This window comes from Mizuhopecten yessoensis, unplaced genomic scaffold (assembly GCF_002113885.1).
Source record: "Mizuhopecten yessoensis strain PY_sf001 unplaced genomic scaffold, ASM211388v2 scaffold523, whole genome shotgun sequence".
Classification (NCBI taxonomy): Eukaryota; Metazoa; Mollusca; class Bivalvia; order Pectinida; family Pectinidae; genus Mizuhopecten; species Mizuhopecten yessoensis.
In genome coordinates, this window is record NW_018403589.1 from 814,086 (window position 1) to 833,724 (window position 19,639).

The 19,639-nt window shown below is 37.4% G+C and overlaps 1 protein-coding gene across 4 annotated transcripts in view; it reads left to right on the forward strand.

Moving 5' to 3' along the window:
- The first annotated feature begins 770 nt into the window (after positions 1 to 770).
- The window catches only part of LOC110450297 (echinoderm microtubule-associated protein-like 2), an 86,581-nt gene continuing 67,712 nt past the window's right edge, over positions 771 to 19,639 (forward strand). For 3 of the 4 annotated variants that reach the window (XM_021497765.1, XM_021497756.1, XM_021497772.1), the window contains exons 1-2: positions 771 to 1,330; positions 6,461 to 7,390. In XM_021497765.1, coding sequence (XP_021353440.1) covers positions 1,301 to 1,330; positions 6,461 to 7,390 — 960 coding nt within the window. In that variant the 5' untranslated portion in view covers positions 771 to 1,300. Of the gene's footprint in view, positions 1,331 to 6,460; positions 7,391 to 17,883; positions 18,257 to 19,639 lie in introns of those variants that run through there. The other variant, XM_021497779.1, reaches the window with a different exon arrangement.

Genomic DNA, 19,639 nt, shown 5'->3' on the forward strand with positions numbered 1-19,639 from the left:
AGGTATAAAGAGTTTCTCTAGCCTCTGAAGGACGATCAGGTATAAAGTGTTTCTCTAGCCTCTGTAGGACGATCAGGTATGAAGTACATATTACCAGTCCCTGGTGGACTTTACACGTATTTATCATCCGCCAACAATTTTATTTACATAATGTTCAAATACCAATGATAGGATCAAACAAGACTGATATTTGATATCATTTCATAATCTGGAAATCAATGAGATTATATTATCAGTTTGTTTATTATAACGATCGATTGTATACTGTTTAATTTCAAATTTATTTAATTACTCTTGTATTAAGTAATTTACAGGTTTAAACAAAACCTTCATGGAATTGTAATCGACTTGAAGCTCCGCAGTACTCGAGGGGTACATGTAATGTTGTTTTCCTGTCGTTCAGGTGTGAAACTCACCTCTAATTTGTTCATGTATACCTCGTGTACGGGCCACGAGATACGTGAAAGAATCGAAAAGAAAAAAAAAAGAATATAGGATCTTTTCAATGGATCTTTATAACACGGTGCTGTCGCTAACCTGGGATTTACGTATCATCAGCTTTAACAATATCAAATATACAATTGAAACGTTTTAACAGTAGCACGCGCGCTGTGTTTTAACTGGACAGTCCAATGTGAAGACAATGTGTGATGTCATGCAGTACACGTCACTCGCTGACTTAGGAAATGGATGTGTTCGAGTTAATACACGGGGCCATGTTAAGTTGACGGGGCCCGAGTTGAACGTTTTGATTGTGAAATGAACAGCTATTCAGGAGATTTTGGCGTGTTCGTATAAACAGCGATTCCATACAGATGACGGGACTATAAAGAAGAATTATCTATAAATGGAGTCACGATAACGGGATTTCAATCTAAATATCCCACTGGCTACCTGAACATGCGATTTATGATCTTATAACTGCAATTATTAGCATGACAAGGGCAGCGATCTCATGATGGCTTGTTGGTATTTATCGTGTATTATAACTCCCCGGAACAGTGTACATGTATTACCGGTGAGAGGGAAGGTGATGGTTTAACTTTTATTAACGGTAGTCATATCTTACCTGCGGATGTGCTATCTTACCTGTATTTTACCTGGGGATGATTAGCTGTGTGTCACCTTTTTACTGATTTGTACACCATTGTGACTGGAGATATAAGTGGCGTGCATTGTTACGTGCGATGGACACGAGATTCCTGACGGACTGGGAGATACGTATGGTAACTTAGGTCCTAAGCCCCTGTGGTATTAATGAGGCTGTATTTTGAGGGGGTGCTACTTACTTAATACAGTCATGGAAGGTTACGATCGGATACCGGCATTTGTAAGTATATACAGTTGTTGATAATTCAAAAAGATAAATTATTTGTAAACGGTTATTTGTAAATATATAAAGATTCGGTTAGTTATGAATTCAAAAAGATAAATTATTTGTAAGTTTATAGTTTAAGTTATTTGTAAGAATAGAAAACTTCAGCTATTACCCAAAGTTATGTGTAAGTAAATAGACAAGTGTATGTCTTCTGTGATAAGACCTTGATCTGAAATAAGGGATTCTATTCATCATTTATATAAAAATATTGATATCTTGCAGGTATGACTTTTTTGCCTGTTGATTTAATTTCACTTTTAAACATAAATTAACGTTCAAAATCAGTACATTTTGTTTGACACACGTTATTTAAACTTAAAGAGCAATATTTTGATGATATGATTTCATAGACATCGAATTACAAATCACAAAAACAAATGAAGTCAGAATCGACAATTTGTATGTAAAGTTCATCATCAAAATCTTTGGCCTAACTTCATACAATGATTATATACCAATGAGCCTTTTTTAATTCATCATGCCAGTTTCGGGAACTTTCTATGGCGCCGACAATAAGAAACGTTCCACATGGGAACTCTGACGGCTGATTCGTACCATGTTATTATATTTGGTCTTTTGGCGATTGAATACGAAACGACGATATCTATTGTTAAAATACTATGATAGAAACATTTGAATTGTAATAATTGTGACGTATACGATGTCGATACGTTTTTAACCTAAACCGTTAGTAGTGCAACCTTTGTAGATTAATATCGATTTTGGTCAATGTTTATTTTCAACAAGGGGTAAGTTAATCCTTTCCATGCCGCTGAAACTATCGTCAAGTGAACGGCCGTCTAATTTCAATATATGCCCTACCACCTCGTTATAATCACTTATGATCTCGTGAAGTGAAAACCGGAAGTGGTTTTGGGATCAGTGTCTGTCTTGGTAGTTGCACATACGGAGACCAAAATCGCCCAAACTGTTGTTATACAAACTATGCATGATGTTTGGAAGATGATGATGAACCGGAAGTTGAAAATAATATTTCTTTAATAATGATTCTTCCAATTTGGGAAGACAGCATTACAGGGCCCGTATATTCATGAAACCGTTCTCATGCTCAATCATGGATTTTGTGTTCAAACCAACTTATTTATTAATTTCTTATCAGATCAATATGTTAGGCATGGGCCAAATATCCATGCTTGACCGTGAGAACGGTTTCATGAATATACGGGGCCTGTAATGCTGTCTTCCCAAATTGGAAGAATCATAATTAAAGAAATATTATTTTCAACTTCCGGTTCACGAAACCGTGCTCAAGCATGGATTTTGTGCTCAAGCTTAATTTCTTGTTCTGGTTATAAATTCATAAACAAATCATATTTTGCCAAAGGTTTGCAAACATTTTGAAGAGACTTGACCCTGAATACTGTTTTCAATGTTTACATTTGACATTTTAATCGTTTGACTTGATTTAAGTGAGTAACAAGAATGTTGGTTTCAGCACAGACTCCATACTTGAGCATGAGAACAGTTTCATGAATACAGACTAGGCTGCAATTGCACCCACTAATGTTAACCATTTACGTTACACTAATAGACGATACTGTAAATTACAATGTTCTGTATCGACAATGCCAACCACTGGTGTAACCAAGGTTACTGTAGTGGTAGTTGACATGTAAGCATATTCACCACTATTTGTTTTACCATGGTAAACGTGGTAAGGATTTGAAACAAACCTCATACATACATTCTAATATCGCTTAAGAAAGACCTTCAGTTTCGGGGATCATTAGTTTGTTCGGGTTTAACGTCCTCACAAGAGCTAAGACCATATGAAGACGGGTACCCGGGGAGATATTACCGGGAGCAATCAGTGGGGAAGCACGAGAAAAGAATATACAGATATCCAAAGTTTGACAATAAGGGCAGCACTAATACATATTATTATGTGTCTAGGAAAGGCTCATAAAAGAAGACTCTAGATCCTTCAGGGGGCCATGCTAGTCACCTATTGAAGAATTATTTCACTAAACCTGCAGGACTTACAAGGATTACAACTTATTAAACGCAAAACCCTGACAAACAACACAGACACATATACATGGTTGACCTCTTTTATGTTTAAACGCGAAATACGGTGTAATAAATAGACTCAGTTTTAGTTTATTTATTTCTGAGAGCCAGCCGACTCATAGGTTAAATATCAAACCATTACATCATGTAGTACATGTATATCGAAATTATGTATACAAATATAAACTAATAAGTGGAGAGTGAGCTTACAAAGTACATGGGTAGTTTTTCATATCGGACATTGATTTCTCTACGTTTTCTCGTAGCACAATTTAAATATGCACTCGTACAATCTGAGACGTCAGATGAACACTTTTATCACATAATGTACTGTGTTATCCAGTGAATATACCAATGTCATATTTTTTTGCGTATTAACCCATGTAATATTACCTATCAGCCCTGTGAATAGTTGTAAGCTTCAATTGTTTCAATTGTGACGTCACGCCTAGGACAAGTACATGACGTCACAGGCTAACGCACTTAAGTCAAAATGGCGACTTTTTACATTTCGAGGTTGCATAAATGATGACGTTGTACACGAGTAAATGCCACAAATCTTGGTTATGTGATAAAAAGGATCTTACACTCGTTTTCATTTGATATGAAATGGAAACTCCTGTCAGATCCTATATATATGTGATATATTGTCTATTTATTACATACCTGTTACATACCAATTGTATTATATATTTTGCAAAACATTTTGCATCATTACTCCGGGCCGCGGCGGCCGAGTGGTTTTCTTCGATCACTAGCCCTCCACTGAGTCGCAGGTTTGAGGTCTTCGTGGGGGCAGTCGTCATGTACCGCCCGCAGGTCGGTGTGTTTTCTCCTGGTGTTCCGGTTTTCCTTTTCGACCAAAACCTGACTTGTTTTTAAAAGACCATAGATGTTAATAACCGTATTAAGTTCAATTTGCTTTCTGGAAAATTGAACCGAAAAAACAATGGCGGACAAAACGACGCTAATGGCGTAATAACGATGTCACGTAGGGTTAAATGACGATACAATATTCGGAAAACCCTAATTGTTTAAACTTTTCGATTTGATGAGTGAACAACAAGAGATAAATTCCTGCCAAATTACTTCGGCTAGTTGTAGATAAATAAATAAATAAATATACAACATTTGATATAGCGCCCTATCTAGCTAACATAAACCACTCTAAAGCGCTTTACAGTACATAGATAGACAATTGTAAACAGTCAATACAATTAGCATATATATTCATCAATACAATAATGAGGAATTCGTCGGAGCTGCCTTATCAGGCGCTAACTACTAGTCCTATGCCACCTGGCTAATATCTCCCTATGTGCGTATGCCTGTTTTCGTGCTGGAGATGTATTGTGTTCCGTTTGTAGTGGGACCGTACTTCAAACGGTATCATTTACAGTGCCACCTCACTTGAATGCTACAGCACAGATACCAATAACTTGTATTATCTCACTGTGAAATGCAGCAACTTTTATTACATGGCTTAAGGACTGGTTGTAACTGTGTATTAAGGTTCACCCTGCTCCTGGGTATGTACAAAATATGTATGGTCAACAACTTAAGTGAAGTCAGCGGCCATCGAATCAAAGCCGTTCTTTGATAACTGTTTATCAATTTATTTATTTCTGTATATATTTTTAATGCAAAGATATTAACGAAACACATTCCGCCAATCTTAGTCACTTGAACGATTTATTGAAAGCGATTCATGGTGTTATTAAAAGCGGATTACCAAGTATAATGATGTCAAATATAAACATGGCGTCATTACCAAACGAGGTAGGCTCTGTTGGTGGCGCTCGAAATAGTCTCGTTCGTCGTTAGATCATAACAATAAAAAGGCGGGAAAAAATACGTACAAAACAATTAATTTCGTATTTTCTTATGAAACCCACGCATTTTATTATCGTTCAGTATACATGTCGATGACACATGCTGATTTAAACAGAAATTAGTAGGTTTCTGCGTGCGTTACTATTGCCTTTCTTTCAGTGTTGACTCACTTTGCTCTTGTTATCTACTTAGTCACAACTTAACAAGAATGGTTTAACTGCATGACTGTTCTATTTTATACAACGAGTCTTAAACTGAGGCTGGTTTCTGGTCTATAAGCATTACTTAGGGTTTAATATGGTCCTAAATGTCCCTCATATTTTCATACTTTGCACATAGTCTTTTTATTTTAGTTTATATATAAAAAAAATGCCGTTATTTTTTTTTATTTATTTGATTTTTCTCCTTCTCTGGCTTTGTTTAGAATTTGGTTAAATAACATAATAGCTAAAACGACGGAGTCCACGCGTTGCTACCGACATCCCAATCTGACTGTACGTATCCCCGCACCGGTCTTAATTCCTCACATATTGTTAGAGTGACATAACACTGCACTTACTTGAAATATACGAAGAAATCTTCCAGTTTATCAATCCTAAGTGCTCTGTATGACTTGTGGAAATGTGGATTGTCTTATGTGAGAATTTGGACCAAGATACGGAAATATAAAGACTCGAGCTCCGGTCCGAGTTCCCGGTGATAAATCGTGCTTAATGTTTTCTGGTGTAAATCCGCTAATACTCGGCTTGTAGTAACACATTCATCGGTGGATTATTGGGGTCCTGGTCCGCTCCAGTACCTCCGGTTACTGATTGAAATTGATGAACACGAAATATGTCATTATTTTGCAATGAATGTCGTGTAATAATTGAAACTGAATCTGGACTAGCCTGTTAGACGTACGGGAGACAAGGCAATCCCCAGTCGTTATTATCAAACCCAAAGTGTCACAATATCTCTATTTCGTATTCATTAAAAATCAATTGTCGACAGTCAATTCCGTCCTACGTCATTGTCCATAGTTAATGTGCTCCACTACAAATAAAAAGGATACAATTTATTTGCCCTTACTCATAAAAAGGAGATTTTCCGAGGATCAACGCGGAAATTTATGTAGAAATTATATAACTTATTCGATTTTAATCACGAACTGGTGGTTTGGAGCCGGGCTATAATATCGTATCGGCGTTTTCATTGAGATATTGTTTTGTTTTATAGGTTAGCGGTGGCCTTGATACTTACCGCAGAGACCGATTTTATAGCGAGAAACAGAAGTATAAACAGTTGTTAGCCTCGCACGAACGTAAAAAGGAGAGGTACAAAAGACGGGACAAACACGCCAAACACAAACAGTTCGGACGACCGGACGACATAGTCAGAACCGGAAGTGAGGAGGAAAATGAAACGCACGTCCGACAACGGAGGAACACGCGTAAAAGGAGCATGCGCAAACGTGACGATGAATTAATGGCGTCAATTGAGCGCCGGGAGAGGATCTTACGCATACACATGGATAGAATGAACCAGCATTACTTGTCCCCTACAGATACAAAGGTGCCTAGTGAATATTCGTATAGGTCGTCTTTCCAGCAAGAGTCAAATGATTACCCGTCATACACTCGAACACAAATGGCTGAAACCGGTCGTCCGCTTTATCGATACATGGAGCCCGTTAATAGACCACCCCAATATCCCGTGGAACCCGAACAGCGCCCATTACATGCGGGACAGTCTGAACTTCCGGTAATCCCGACCAAGCCGAAGTATTATACACACATTCCACTCCCAGAAAATGTAGAAAGTGAAAGACAACCGGTATTGGAGAACGAACGCGAGGATGCCCGCCACAAACGAGCCTCTGTGTTAAACAGGGTGGAGAAACTGCTAAACGATATGGACAGACAAATGAACGGAGGAGAAATTATTTTAAAATCCAAAGCAAAACGTAGTAGAAAAAAGTTTATAAAGAAAAAAGAGGATACGGATTCCGGAGATGACAGCTACGTGTTCGTGAAGACAACTGTTACGCCGACGCCGCCTCCTTACTCGGAGTCCCACTCCGATGTAGATGTATCCCTCCCAAGTCTCCCCGCCAGCTCCCTGGGTCCACAGATAGTGTCGAGGATGTCATTTCCGTCCGGAGTTAAGGTAAGATACAGTAGAATTAAAACCATATGTATACCATTGTACATGACGTATTCAAAATACATCAGCAGATAAGTTTAACCGGATGGAGTCAAATAGATTGTGAAGTAATCGAACTGAATCCATGATTAAACATAGAAATATTTAAGAGTTTAATTCTGAGAATTATTATATCATTATTGAAGTTGGATTATGTAAAGTGTATTTTGAGAAGCATCCTTTAATTATTTGATGTCCGATAGGTGGATTTATTTCTGTTAAACATCCAATCACAATTGGAGTCTGGTGTGCTAAATACTTCTAAGGGATATTCTGTCAGCGTCAATGTGTTAAGTTTATTTCTCAGATACGATCTGCCATTGTTGGATTTCTCTGTGTTGAATTTGTTTTCTAAGAGACATTTGTTTTCATTTTTGGAGTTCCGGCATGTTACATGTATTAAGGTGTATTCGGAATACCTCGGTCGATATTTACTTTATATTTACTTTATAATAACAGAACAAAACGTATGTGTTAGAAATTATCGAATGTTCTATTGAGTGTAACATGTAAGTATGAAGAACATAATAATTGAGTAGGTGGAAGGGTAGATTATATCCACATTTCAGGGATGTCTGGGTGAGACTCTACTTGTTCTAGTCTGCACAGCTGTATAATTGAGTATTATGTAACATCCTAAGCAATCATATACCGAACACTTATCAATGAGGCAGAGATTGTCTTTGCCTTTTGGTCCGGACGCCAACTGATGCATTGTCGCGTCTTGCTTTCTATAAGTATGGCGTAATTATATATAGAATCATTTAGATACTTTTTCTCCAGAGCTACATTGTTAGTAGGATGCCTGCTCTGTATTACGTTTCCTTATCGTATTGCCACTTATAGGTCCAGATTTGTTTCGAATTTTCGTGAAGCTATATCTAACATAATGTGTTTTGTGAAATACAGTAATAACCCGATGGCGTGATTTTTAGATGACGTTTATCTTGTAGCATTTTGACACGTAGTGTTGATACTTGTCTTTATTTTTTTTAAATTAGACTTTAGGAAATGACTTGTTTTTTTGTTCATTATATTAGAAATAAATAAAACATGTATATTAAGGTTATTTAGGACATTACCCTCCGCTTCTTATAGTTACAGAGAATTTCCTGAAACATGAGACACATTTTATTTCCGCATTATCGGTATTAAAGTTCAGTTTATATATCGATTTAAGTTACAAAGAATATGGCATAACACATAAAACCTCTTATGTATACATGACAATCAACAAACAATCGTAAACCAAAGAGATTCCAATAGCTCTCCCACACCATCGCCTTTTCAGAGTTTTGTATAATGCCAAAGCTCCACAGAAGTGAACGAGTTTAGAAACCACGCTGTCTCAATCCTTAGCTTATTTGAAAGACGCAATAATTGAAAAAAAAAATCTAGGCCAATGTGACGTCAGACAATTCGGAGAATTTAAGAAAAGAAAGTTCGATCGATACGTAAAGTCCAGATCTCTTTACATATATTATAGTTATACGTTCATTGTTCTGTAACTACTGTAGCTATGCGTTCATAGCTCGATAAATGATGTAGGTATAGGTTAAGATTAATTTCCATTAAAGAAGTGTGTTCATAGCTCTGTAATTACTATAGCCATATCTTAATATAAACGGTTTAGTAATATTTCTGTTTTGATTAAAACATATTTCATTTGCAAAAAATACAAAAAGGATTAGACACAAGTTAAAAAATAATAAGTCGACTCCATCTCTTTAAACAACATGTTCATGGTTCTGTCATTACAGTTTCTATAAGTACTTTAAACATATTGTATTGGCAATTAATTTGACCAAGGGATTAGGCACAAGTTTTTACAACTTACCGCAGCCTTCTCCCGTCGTACAATTAGGCATAAACATGAAGTAGATACATATATAATATTCACACAGGTACAAAAACACAACATAAAAAACACCGTTCAAAATATAACGCTTGATTTAAATTGATGAAGTGGTGCACATGGCTAAAAATGTCAGAGCTAAGGTCCACCGAAAGATCTGAACAGCCAAATAAAAGAAGCTCCAAATTAAAGTCTATACCTAAGGCATTCAAGTTTTAAAACAAAATACGCCTTTCATTGCATAAAAGTTGACACTCTAAGAAAACGTGAAAGGAATTCTCACAGATGCAAACTGGATTTTCGACAAGATTAACTCTAAAACGGTCATACTAAAGGGAACTACACTTGTGCCTCAGTTTAGGAGGGGATGTTGTACATTTAAANTAAAAGAGTTTTTTTTTTTTTTTTTTTTTTTCTAAAATAAATATATTAGTTATACGTTTACAACTCTGTAAATATTAAAGCTATCATTTCATAGCTCTATAAATAGTATAACCATAGGTCTAAAACTGTCATAATTATAATCTCTACAAATATATGAGATATACGTTCATTGCTCCATGAATGTTGTAGCGATAAGGCATACTTTTACTTCTATATATTATATCTATAAATTAAAATCTCTATAGTATGATCACTATCAGCTATTAGCTATATTAACTGCTGTTATATATTCATAGCTCGGATAATATGACAGCTTTAAATTCATTGCTCTTTCAGTGTACTAGCGATAAGCCATGATTTTATAGATATGTTAGCTACCGTTGTAAGTTTAAAGCTCTCAAAGTATAATGGAATTGAGCAATTTCATCTTGTTATCAAGCCCATACATACATACATTGTACATACATGTAGCTCTGTATATTATTATTAAAGCTATACACGTTTATAACTCTGTATAAATGATAGTCCTTATGTTTATAGCGCCGTAACGATTACATATAAATATATAACTCCAGAGCGTGGTTCAACAGTAGTAGAAATAGAATTATAAGTTCGTAGCTGTGTTTTCCGACACTGATTGCACGGTTAATGCCGATAATACACTGCTGCTTTCACGGTTATCTCCCTCTAAGCACACAAGTCCAGAAATTGCACAGTTCGACATGCATTGCAAGTTGTATTATCTGGACTCGACTGAAAAATAAACATGGCGTCTGATGTCTCATCAAAATTTAATGTATAGGTTGCCAGAAAAAGCAGTTGTTTACAAACTAATCAGTATGTATGCTTGTATTATTGTGGATGTAAACCGAGGATGACAAAATACAAATGACAAAAAACAATTAATGAAAGCCCTTAATTTCCAAATTATCGAATCTCGACTATCGTACTATAAAACGAATACCACCAAATATATGCAAGAATGTATTGATTTTAGCTGGTCTACCGTGAAAAAGGGATTAAATTAACTTCACATATTGTCAGGTCGCTAGACCTAGATATCTATTAGTTGTCACGTGATTTCTCGTTTTCATTTTACCAACAGGCCGATGTAACATTCTATGTTATCATTCCTGACGCTGCAGCCAGTGGTCGTGTTTGGCTAATTAAAATGGAACATTTTAAGATGTACAAGCCCGCGTGCATCCTCACTCGACAAAGCTAATTTGTGAAAGACCACTGGCTCATACACAGCACATTTGTTAACCCTTAAAGCACTAAGCCCTTTGTCAGAATAATGTCACCTATGGGCGGCCGTTTTACATTGTCGGTAGAGAGCAGTATGTCAACATGGGGACACAAACTTTTGAAGGTCTTTATTATACATTGACAGTAAAGAGCAGTATGTCAACATGGGGACACAAACTGTTAAATGTCATTATTATACATTGACAGACGAGAGCAGTATGTCAACATGGGGACACAAGCTGCTGAATGTCTTTATTATACATTGACAGTAGAGAGCAGTATGTCAATATGAGGATACAAGCTGTTGAAGGTCTTTCTTATACATTGACAGTAGGGAGCAGTATGTCAACATGGGGACACAAGCTGTTGAATGTTTTTATTATATATTGCGGTAGGGAGCAGTATGTCAACATGGGGACACAAGCTGTTGAATGTTTTTATTATACATTGTCGGTAGGGAGCAGTATGTCAACATTGGGACACAAGCTGTTGAAGGTCTTTATTATACATTGTCGGTAGGGAGCAGTATGTCAACATGGGGACACAAGCTGTTGAATGTTTTTATTATAACATAACTTGACAGTAGAAAGCAGTATGTCAACATGGGGACACAAGCTGTTGAATGTCTTTATTATAACTTGACAGTAGGGAGCAGTATGTCGACATGGGGACACAAGCTGCTGAAGGTTTTTATTATACATTGACAGTAGAGAGCAGTATGTCGACATGGGGACACAAGCTGTTGAATGTCTTTATTATACATTGACAGTAGAGAGCAGTATGTCAACGGTCTTTATTATACATTGACAGTAAAGAGCAGTATGTCAACATGGGGACACAAAATGTTGAATGTCTTTATTATACATTGTCGGTAGAGAGCAGTGTGTCAACATGGGGACAAACGCTGTTGAATGTCTTTATTATACATTGACAGTAGGGATCAGTATGTCGACATGGGGACACAAGCTGTTGAAGGTCTTTAGTATATATTGTCAGTAGAGAGCAGGATGTCAACATGGGGACACAAACTGTTGAAGGTCTTTATTATACATTGTCGGTAGAGAGCAGTATGTCAACATGGGGACACAATCTGTTGAATGTCTTTATTATAACTTGACAGTAGGGAGCAGTATGTCGACATGGGGACACAAGCTGTTGAAGGTCTTTAGTATATATTGTCAGTAGAGAGCAGGATGTCAACATGGGGACACAAACTGTTGAAGGGCTTTATTATACATTGTCGGTAGGGAGCAGTATGTCAACATTGGGACACAAGCTGTTGAAGGGCTTTATTATACATTGTCGGTAGGGAGCAGTATGTCAACATTGGGACACAAGCTGTTGAAGGTCTTTATTATACATTGTCAGTAGAGAGAAGTATGTCAACATGGGGACACAAACTGTTAAATGTCTTTATTATACATTGTCGGTAGAGAGCAGGATGTCAACATGGGGACACAAACTGTTGAATGTCTTTATTATACATTGTCAGTAGAGAGCAGTGTGTCAACATGGGGACACACGCTGTTGAAGGTCTTTATTATACATTGACAGTAGAGAGGAGTATGTCAACATGGGGACACAATCTGTTGAAGGTTTTTATTATACATTGTCGGTAGAGAGCAGTGTGTCAACATGGGTCCACAATCTGTTGAAGGTCTTTATTATACATTGTCGGTGCGAGCAGTATGGCAACATGGGGACACAAACTGTTGAATGTCTTTATTATACATTGTCGGTAGAGAGCAGGATGTCAACATGGGGACACAAACTGTTGAATGTCTTTATTATACATTGATAGTAGAGAGCAGTATGTCAACATGGGGACACAATCTGTTGAAGGTTTTTATTATACATTGTCGGTAGAGAGCAGTGTGTCAACATTGGGACACAAGCTGTTGAAGGTCTTTATTATACATTGTCAGTAGAGAGCAGTATGTCAACATGGGGACACACGCTGTTGAAGGTCTTTATTATACATTGACAGTAGAGAGGAGTATGTCAACATGGGGACACAATCTGTTGAAGGTTTTTATTATACATTGTCGGTAGAGAGCAGTGTGTCAACATGGGGACACAAGCTGTTGAATGTTTTTATTATACATTGTCGGTAGGGAGCAGTATGTCAACATTGGGACACAAGCCGTTGAAGGTCTTTATTATACATTGTCGGTAGAGAGCAGTGTGTCAACATGGGTCCACAATCTGTTGAAGGTCTTTATTATACATTGACAGTAGAGAGGAGTATGTCAACATGGGGACACAATCTGTTGAAGGTTTTTATTATACATTGTCGGTAGAGAGCAGTATGTCAACATGGATACACAATCTGTTGAAGGTCTTTATTATACGAGCAGTATGTCGACATGGGGACACAAGCTGTTGAAGGTCTTTAGTATATATTGTCAGTAGAGAGCAGTATGTCAACATGGGGACACACGCTGTTGAAGGTCTTTATTATACATTGACAGTAGAGAGGAGTATGTCAACATGGGGACACAATCTGTTGAAGGTTTTTATTATACATTGTCGGTAGAGAGCAGTGTGTCAACATTGGGACACAAGCTGTTGAAGGGCTTTATTATACATTGTCAGTAGAGAGCAGTGTGTCAACATGGGGACACACGCTGTTGAAGGTCTTTATTATACATTGTCGGTAGAGAGCAGGATGTCAACATGGGGACACAAACTGTTGAATATCTTTATTATACATTGACAGTAGAGAGCAGTGTGTCAACATGGGGACACAAGCTGTTGAATGTCTTTCTTATACATTGACAGTAGAGAGCAGTATGTCAACATGGGGACACAAACTGTTGAATGTCTTTATTATACATGTATACATTGACAGTAGAGAGCAGTATGTCAACATGGGGACACAAACTGTTGAATGTCTTTATTATACATGTATACATTGACAGTAGAGAGCAGTATGTCAACATGGGGACACAAACTGTTGAATGTCTTTATTATACATGTATACATTGACAGTAGAGAGCAGTATGTCAACATGGGGACACAAACTGTTGAATGTCTTTATTATACATGTATACATTGACAGTAGAGAGCAGTATGTCAACATGGGGACACAAACTGTTGAATGTCTTTATTATACATGTATACATTGACAGTAGAGAGCAGTATGTCAACATGGGGACACAAACTGTTGAATGTCTTTATTATACATGTATACATTGACAGTAGAGAGCAGTATGTCAACATGGGGACACAAACTGTTGAATGTCTTTATTATACATGTATACATTGACAGTAGAGAGCAGTATGTCAACATGGGGACACAAACTGTTGAATGTCTTTATTATACATGTATACATTGACAGTAGAGAGCAGTATGTCAACATGGGGACACAAACTGTTGAATGTCTTTATTATACATGTATACATTGACAGTAGAGAGCAGTATGTCAACATGGGGACACAAACTGTTGAATGTCTTTATTATACATGTATACATTGACAGTAGAGAGCAGTATGTCAACATGGGGACACAAACTGTTGAATGTCTTTATTATACATGTATACATTGACAGTAGAGAGCAGTATGTCAACATGGGGACACAAACTGTTGAATGTCTTTATTATACATGTATACATTGACAGTAGAGAGCAGTATGTCAACATGGGGACACAAACTGTTGAATGTCTTTATTATACATGTATACATTGACAGTAGAGAGCAGTATGTCAACATGGGGACACAAACTGTTGAATGTCTTTATTATACATGTATACATTGACAGTAGAGAGCAGTATGTCAACATGGGGACACAAACTGTTGAATGTCTTTATTATACATGTATACATTGACAGTAGAGAGCAGTATGTCAACATGGGGACACAAACTGTTGAATGTCTTTATTATACATGTATACATTGACAGTAGAGAGCAGTATGTCAACATGGGGACACAAACTGTTGAATGTCTTTATTATACATGTATACATTGACAGTAGAGAGCAGTATGTCAACATGGGGACACAAACTGTTGAATGTCTTTATTATACATGTATACATTGACAGTAGAGAGCAGTATGTCAACATGGGGACACAAACTGTTGAATGTCTTTATTATACATGTATACATTGACAGTAGAGAGCAGTATGTCAACATGGGGACACAAACTGTTGAAGGTCTTTATTATACATTTTCGGTAGAGAGTAGTATGTCAACATGGGGACACAAACTGTTGAATGTTTTTATTATGCATGTATACATTGACAGTAGAGAGCAGATTGTCAACATGGGGACACAAACTGTTGAATGTCTTTATTATACATGTATACATTGACAGTAGAGAGCAGTATGTCAACATGGGGACACAAACTGTTAAAGGTCTTTATTATACATTGATAGTAGAGAGCAGTATGTCAACATGGGGACACAAACGGTTGAAGGTCTTTATTATACTTTGTCGGTAGAGAGCAGAGTGTCAGCATGGGGACACAAGCTGTTGAAGGTCTTTATTATACATTGTCAGTAGGGAGCAGTATGTCAACATGGGGACACAAGCTGTTGAAGGTCTTTATTATACATTGTCAGTAGGGAGCAGTATGTCAACATGGGGACACAAGCTGTTGAAGGTCTTTATTATACATTGACAGTAGAGAGTAGTATGTCAACATGGGGACACAAACTGTTAAAGGTCTTTATTATACATTGACAGTAGAGAGCAGTATGTCAACATGGGGACACAATCTGTTGAAGGTCTTTATTAGACATCGTCGGTAGGGAGCAGTATGTCAACATGGGGACACAATCTGTTGAAGGTCTTTATTAGACATTGTCGGTAGGGAGCAGTATGTCAACATGGGGACAAAAACTGTTGAATGTCTTTATTATACATTGACAGTAGAGAGTAGTATGTCAACATGGGGACACAAACTGTTAAAGGTCTCTATTATACATTGACAGTAGAGAGCAGTATGTCAACATGGGGACACAAACTGTTGAAGTTCTTTATTATACTTTGTCAGTAGATAGCAGTATGTCAACATGTTAACATCACTTCAAAAGTGGTTTGATGGTATTGAAATCTCCTCTCGACGACAGATGTACTCAGTTTTCAAGACACAATTTAAATTTGAAAAATATCTTTTGAAATTAAATACCAAAGACAGAAAATACATTATAAAATTCCGTACTTCAAATATACATTGACCATTAGAAACACGCCGATGGACTGGCTTGCCACGCCAGGATTAAAAGTGTGAATTATGAAATGTGGAAATTGGGGATGAATTTCACTATTCATTCAAATGTGAATATGATTTGATATGCAATATTAGAAAATTATTCATACCAGATTACTGTTGTAAAAATCCACGCTTGGCTAAAATACAAGGTCTTTGCACAATTTGTAATACACGAGTTCTGACTCGTATTAGTAGATTTCTAGAAAAATTAGACAGAATTTTGAAAGCATAGTTATATTTACATAGTAATGTTTTTTTCTGTTATGTGATGTACTTTCTTCTATATCAACTTCCTACTGTATCATATTATGTTCCGCCATGTTTAAAATGTGTCAACTGTATGACCTCTTGTTTCGCACTAGTGCGACTGAGTGAACAAATGAAATCTTGGTAACATATATATTACTGTATAGCGGAACTGGACTGGGTCAATCGCCGGCGACCAGGTAGCTTAATTGGGTAGAGCATCTGTCTAGACTTCGGAGCTCCTATGTTCGAATCCCAGTCCACCCTGAATAATTAACCCATCTGTTGATGGTAACAGTATGTCGACCGATGTTAACATTACGTTTATATACAGAAATACCATACATGTTGTGTAACAGGAGATGCACGGCCATATCAGGGTTCGAACCTGGAACCCTCCGAACCCTATACAGACGCTCTACCAGTTGAGCTACCTGGTTGCCGCGATCGACCCAGTGCAGTTCCGCTACAGTTGATTATCCTTATCATACAATTGTAAGCAGACAACAGTATTACAACATGGACACATCGATAAATCACAAAATTGTCGATTATCCTTACCATTCATTACAGCAAGGGTAAACATTCATATTGGGACTGACAACAATAACAAGGGACACTAAAAATACACCAAAGGAAACTGAATAGTAAAAACCGTATTCAGAATTACGCAGCGAAATGGTTAGATATCATTATAACAATTTTTTAATATTTCAAGTCTTGCGGTATAGACCAATTTTACGTAATTGTGATATATTAATGGTACAGAACAATGATTTCATATTAGAACTACATCAGATTTTCCTCGAATCTGTCTCAAAAAGGAACATTCGATTATGTGCGAGGAACAGTTTGACAAAGGGCTGATCCTTTCCCCAGAGTAGGAACGCATGCGATATATATATCCTATGCGAAGCATTGAGAGGACGACCTTCTTTCTATGGGAATTTTGAACCCACCGTAGGTTGAATAAGCAAACTACGATGATTGTAACATAAAACAACAATTGCGTGTCTGTTCGCCTGAGATACAAAGGAAACTATTGAATTTCAACCCGATCTGGTTTATAGTTTTTCTAACCCCAGGAAATCACTAAGTTACGTGTATAATCATCATAATAATTCTACCAGGAAAATTAGATATACTTCATCTTTACAACGCTTGAAAATGAACCTAAGGTAAAGAAACGGAAGGTTCACCGCATTCCGGACGTGTCTGATAATATAGATGGCGCTGTCATAAAGTATAATGTTATAATGCATTGTCATACTATTGTGGCTTTGTGTTTCATAATGTAATATTGATATAGTTGATATACTGATGAATGACTCCATTTAGATTGATACATATGCTGTACGCTACCGGATGCTGCCTTATTATGGTGGCGAATGACACGTTTATAAACATGGTCAATAATTCATCTGTTTTGTAGGAGGGATGCGCTACGATGCATGATTTCATAGCATAACAGATCGAAGGATGATATTGAGGTTGTCGGACTAATGATAATAATAAGGCTTATTTTGAAAAACGTACTGAGCGTTACTGGTGAAACGGTGTAAAAAAAAGACTAGGTTCGAAGGATGGAGTTATAGCAAAACCATTTATACGTACATGAATATTTAATATCTGCTCAAGGAAAAAGAAGATATAAACGTCAACTTTCAAAGGATATAAACACCATGTACAGTAAATAACAAACAAAACATAATTGTGAGCTTAAAGATTGGACGTGCTTGCATTTCTAACGGAAGTTACCGAATAAACCAGGAAGTGACATTTTTATGGCGTACGACAAGTACAACTCCCGCGTTGTGTTCGGACCGATGCGTTCGTACAGAAGTCAGCTATACGGAAGTAACTCATCGTTCAATACTCACGAGGTAGGTATCCGCGGTGCAGCTTTCCTCACTTTAAGTCTATTCTAAAGGATGCAGCAGCACTGGGGCGGTACTAAAGTCTGGAATTTTCTCCCNCCCCCCCCCCCTTTTTTTTTGGCGGCGGACTGACCTTTTCCGGGCTGGCCCGAAATGGTCTGATCGGCCGGGAAAGATGCATAATTATATTATTGACCGCTCGTTATAAAGATGATCTGAAAATTGATACTTTTTATTGTCATCTTCCTAACCGCCCGGGCGATATTAATCATATCATTATACAAGAACGATAAAGTTTTTTTTCGGCTGACAATATTTAGTGAATGAGTCAACAATTATAAAACGCGAGACTATATAGCTAGTGGACTTAATTGGGTGTCGCACTGATTTGAACTTATCCGTTTGTTTAGCAACTTAGTGATGCCAAGAGTAACTCATTAATTAAACAGCAACGATGTTATGGTGTTATTTGTTCTTTTGTACGACAAACTATTACATGAAGTACTGTACTGTAGGTACAATGTCTGAAGACTAGATATTGGGCGTCCCTACACCTATTTTTTGACGGTGGACCTCTCGTATCCCCCTTGCGGGCGGGACGCCAAATTAGGTAATAATGAACAAGCCCCCTGTGGATTCAAACATTTGTCATTACCAGGTTGCCCCTATAATAATACCATCTGACTTCTAAAACACGCTGTTGATAGAGAATTTGAACCGAAACTTTAATTTTCTTTCCAGTACACAAAGTCTTTGGGTCATACTTAAAATATGCTTTTTTCTTCTTGTTAATTAAACATAAAAACAATCCTCAGAACACGGGAAATCGCTTCTGAGACGTTCTAGAAAACACAGTTTTTGGGGGGAGATCCCCAGATCCCCCATTCCGGCAGGGGGAAGACCCCCTCCCGTACCCTCCGCCTCCTCGCGCTACGCGCTCGGGGTGCTACCTTCCGCACCACACCGTTGACCATTGAGAAAAATTTCTCGGCCCCTCCATTCAGGAAATCCTAGATCCGTCCCTGGTCGCCTTCATATTTCCTCAGCTTACCTTGTATGTTTCTTCGTTATAACATACAGCAACAATACCAAGTACAGGGGCTTAAAGCCTCATTTTAATACTTGCCTCTCGTACGTACCTCAATAATACATTGTTCAGGCCGATTCAACCTCGTTTTAACACAGTGAGTCGTGCGGTCCTCAATAATACCCCGTACTTGGCTATACAGACTCGCTTCAACATCTCTCTATCGTGCGGTCCTCAATAATACCATGTATATGACAATACAGCCTCGTTTTAACATCGTACAAAGGTGAACTTTATTCAACGTAAAGTACAATTGTTGATTTCGTTTAATCAACAAGAACCAGGTTCAAGCGTTCTATAAA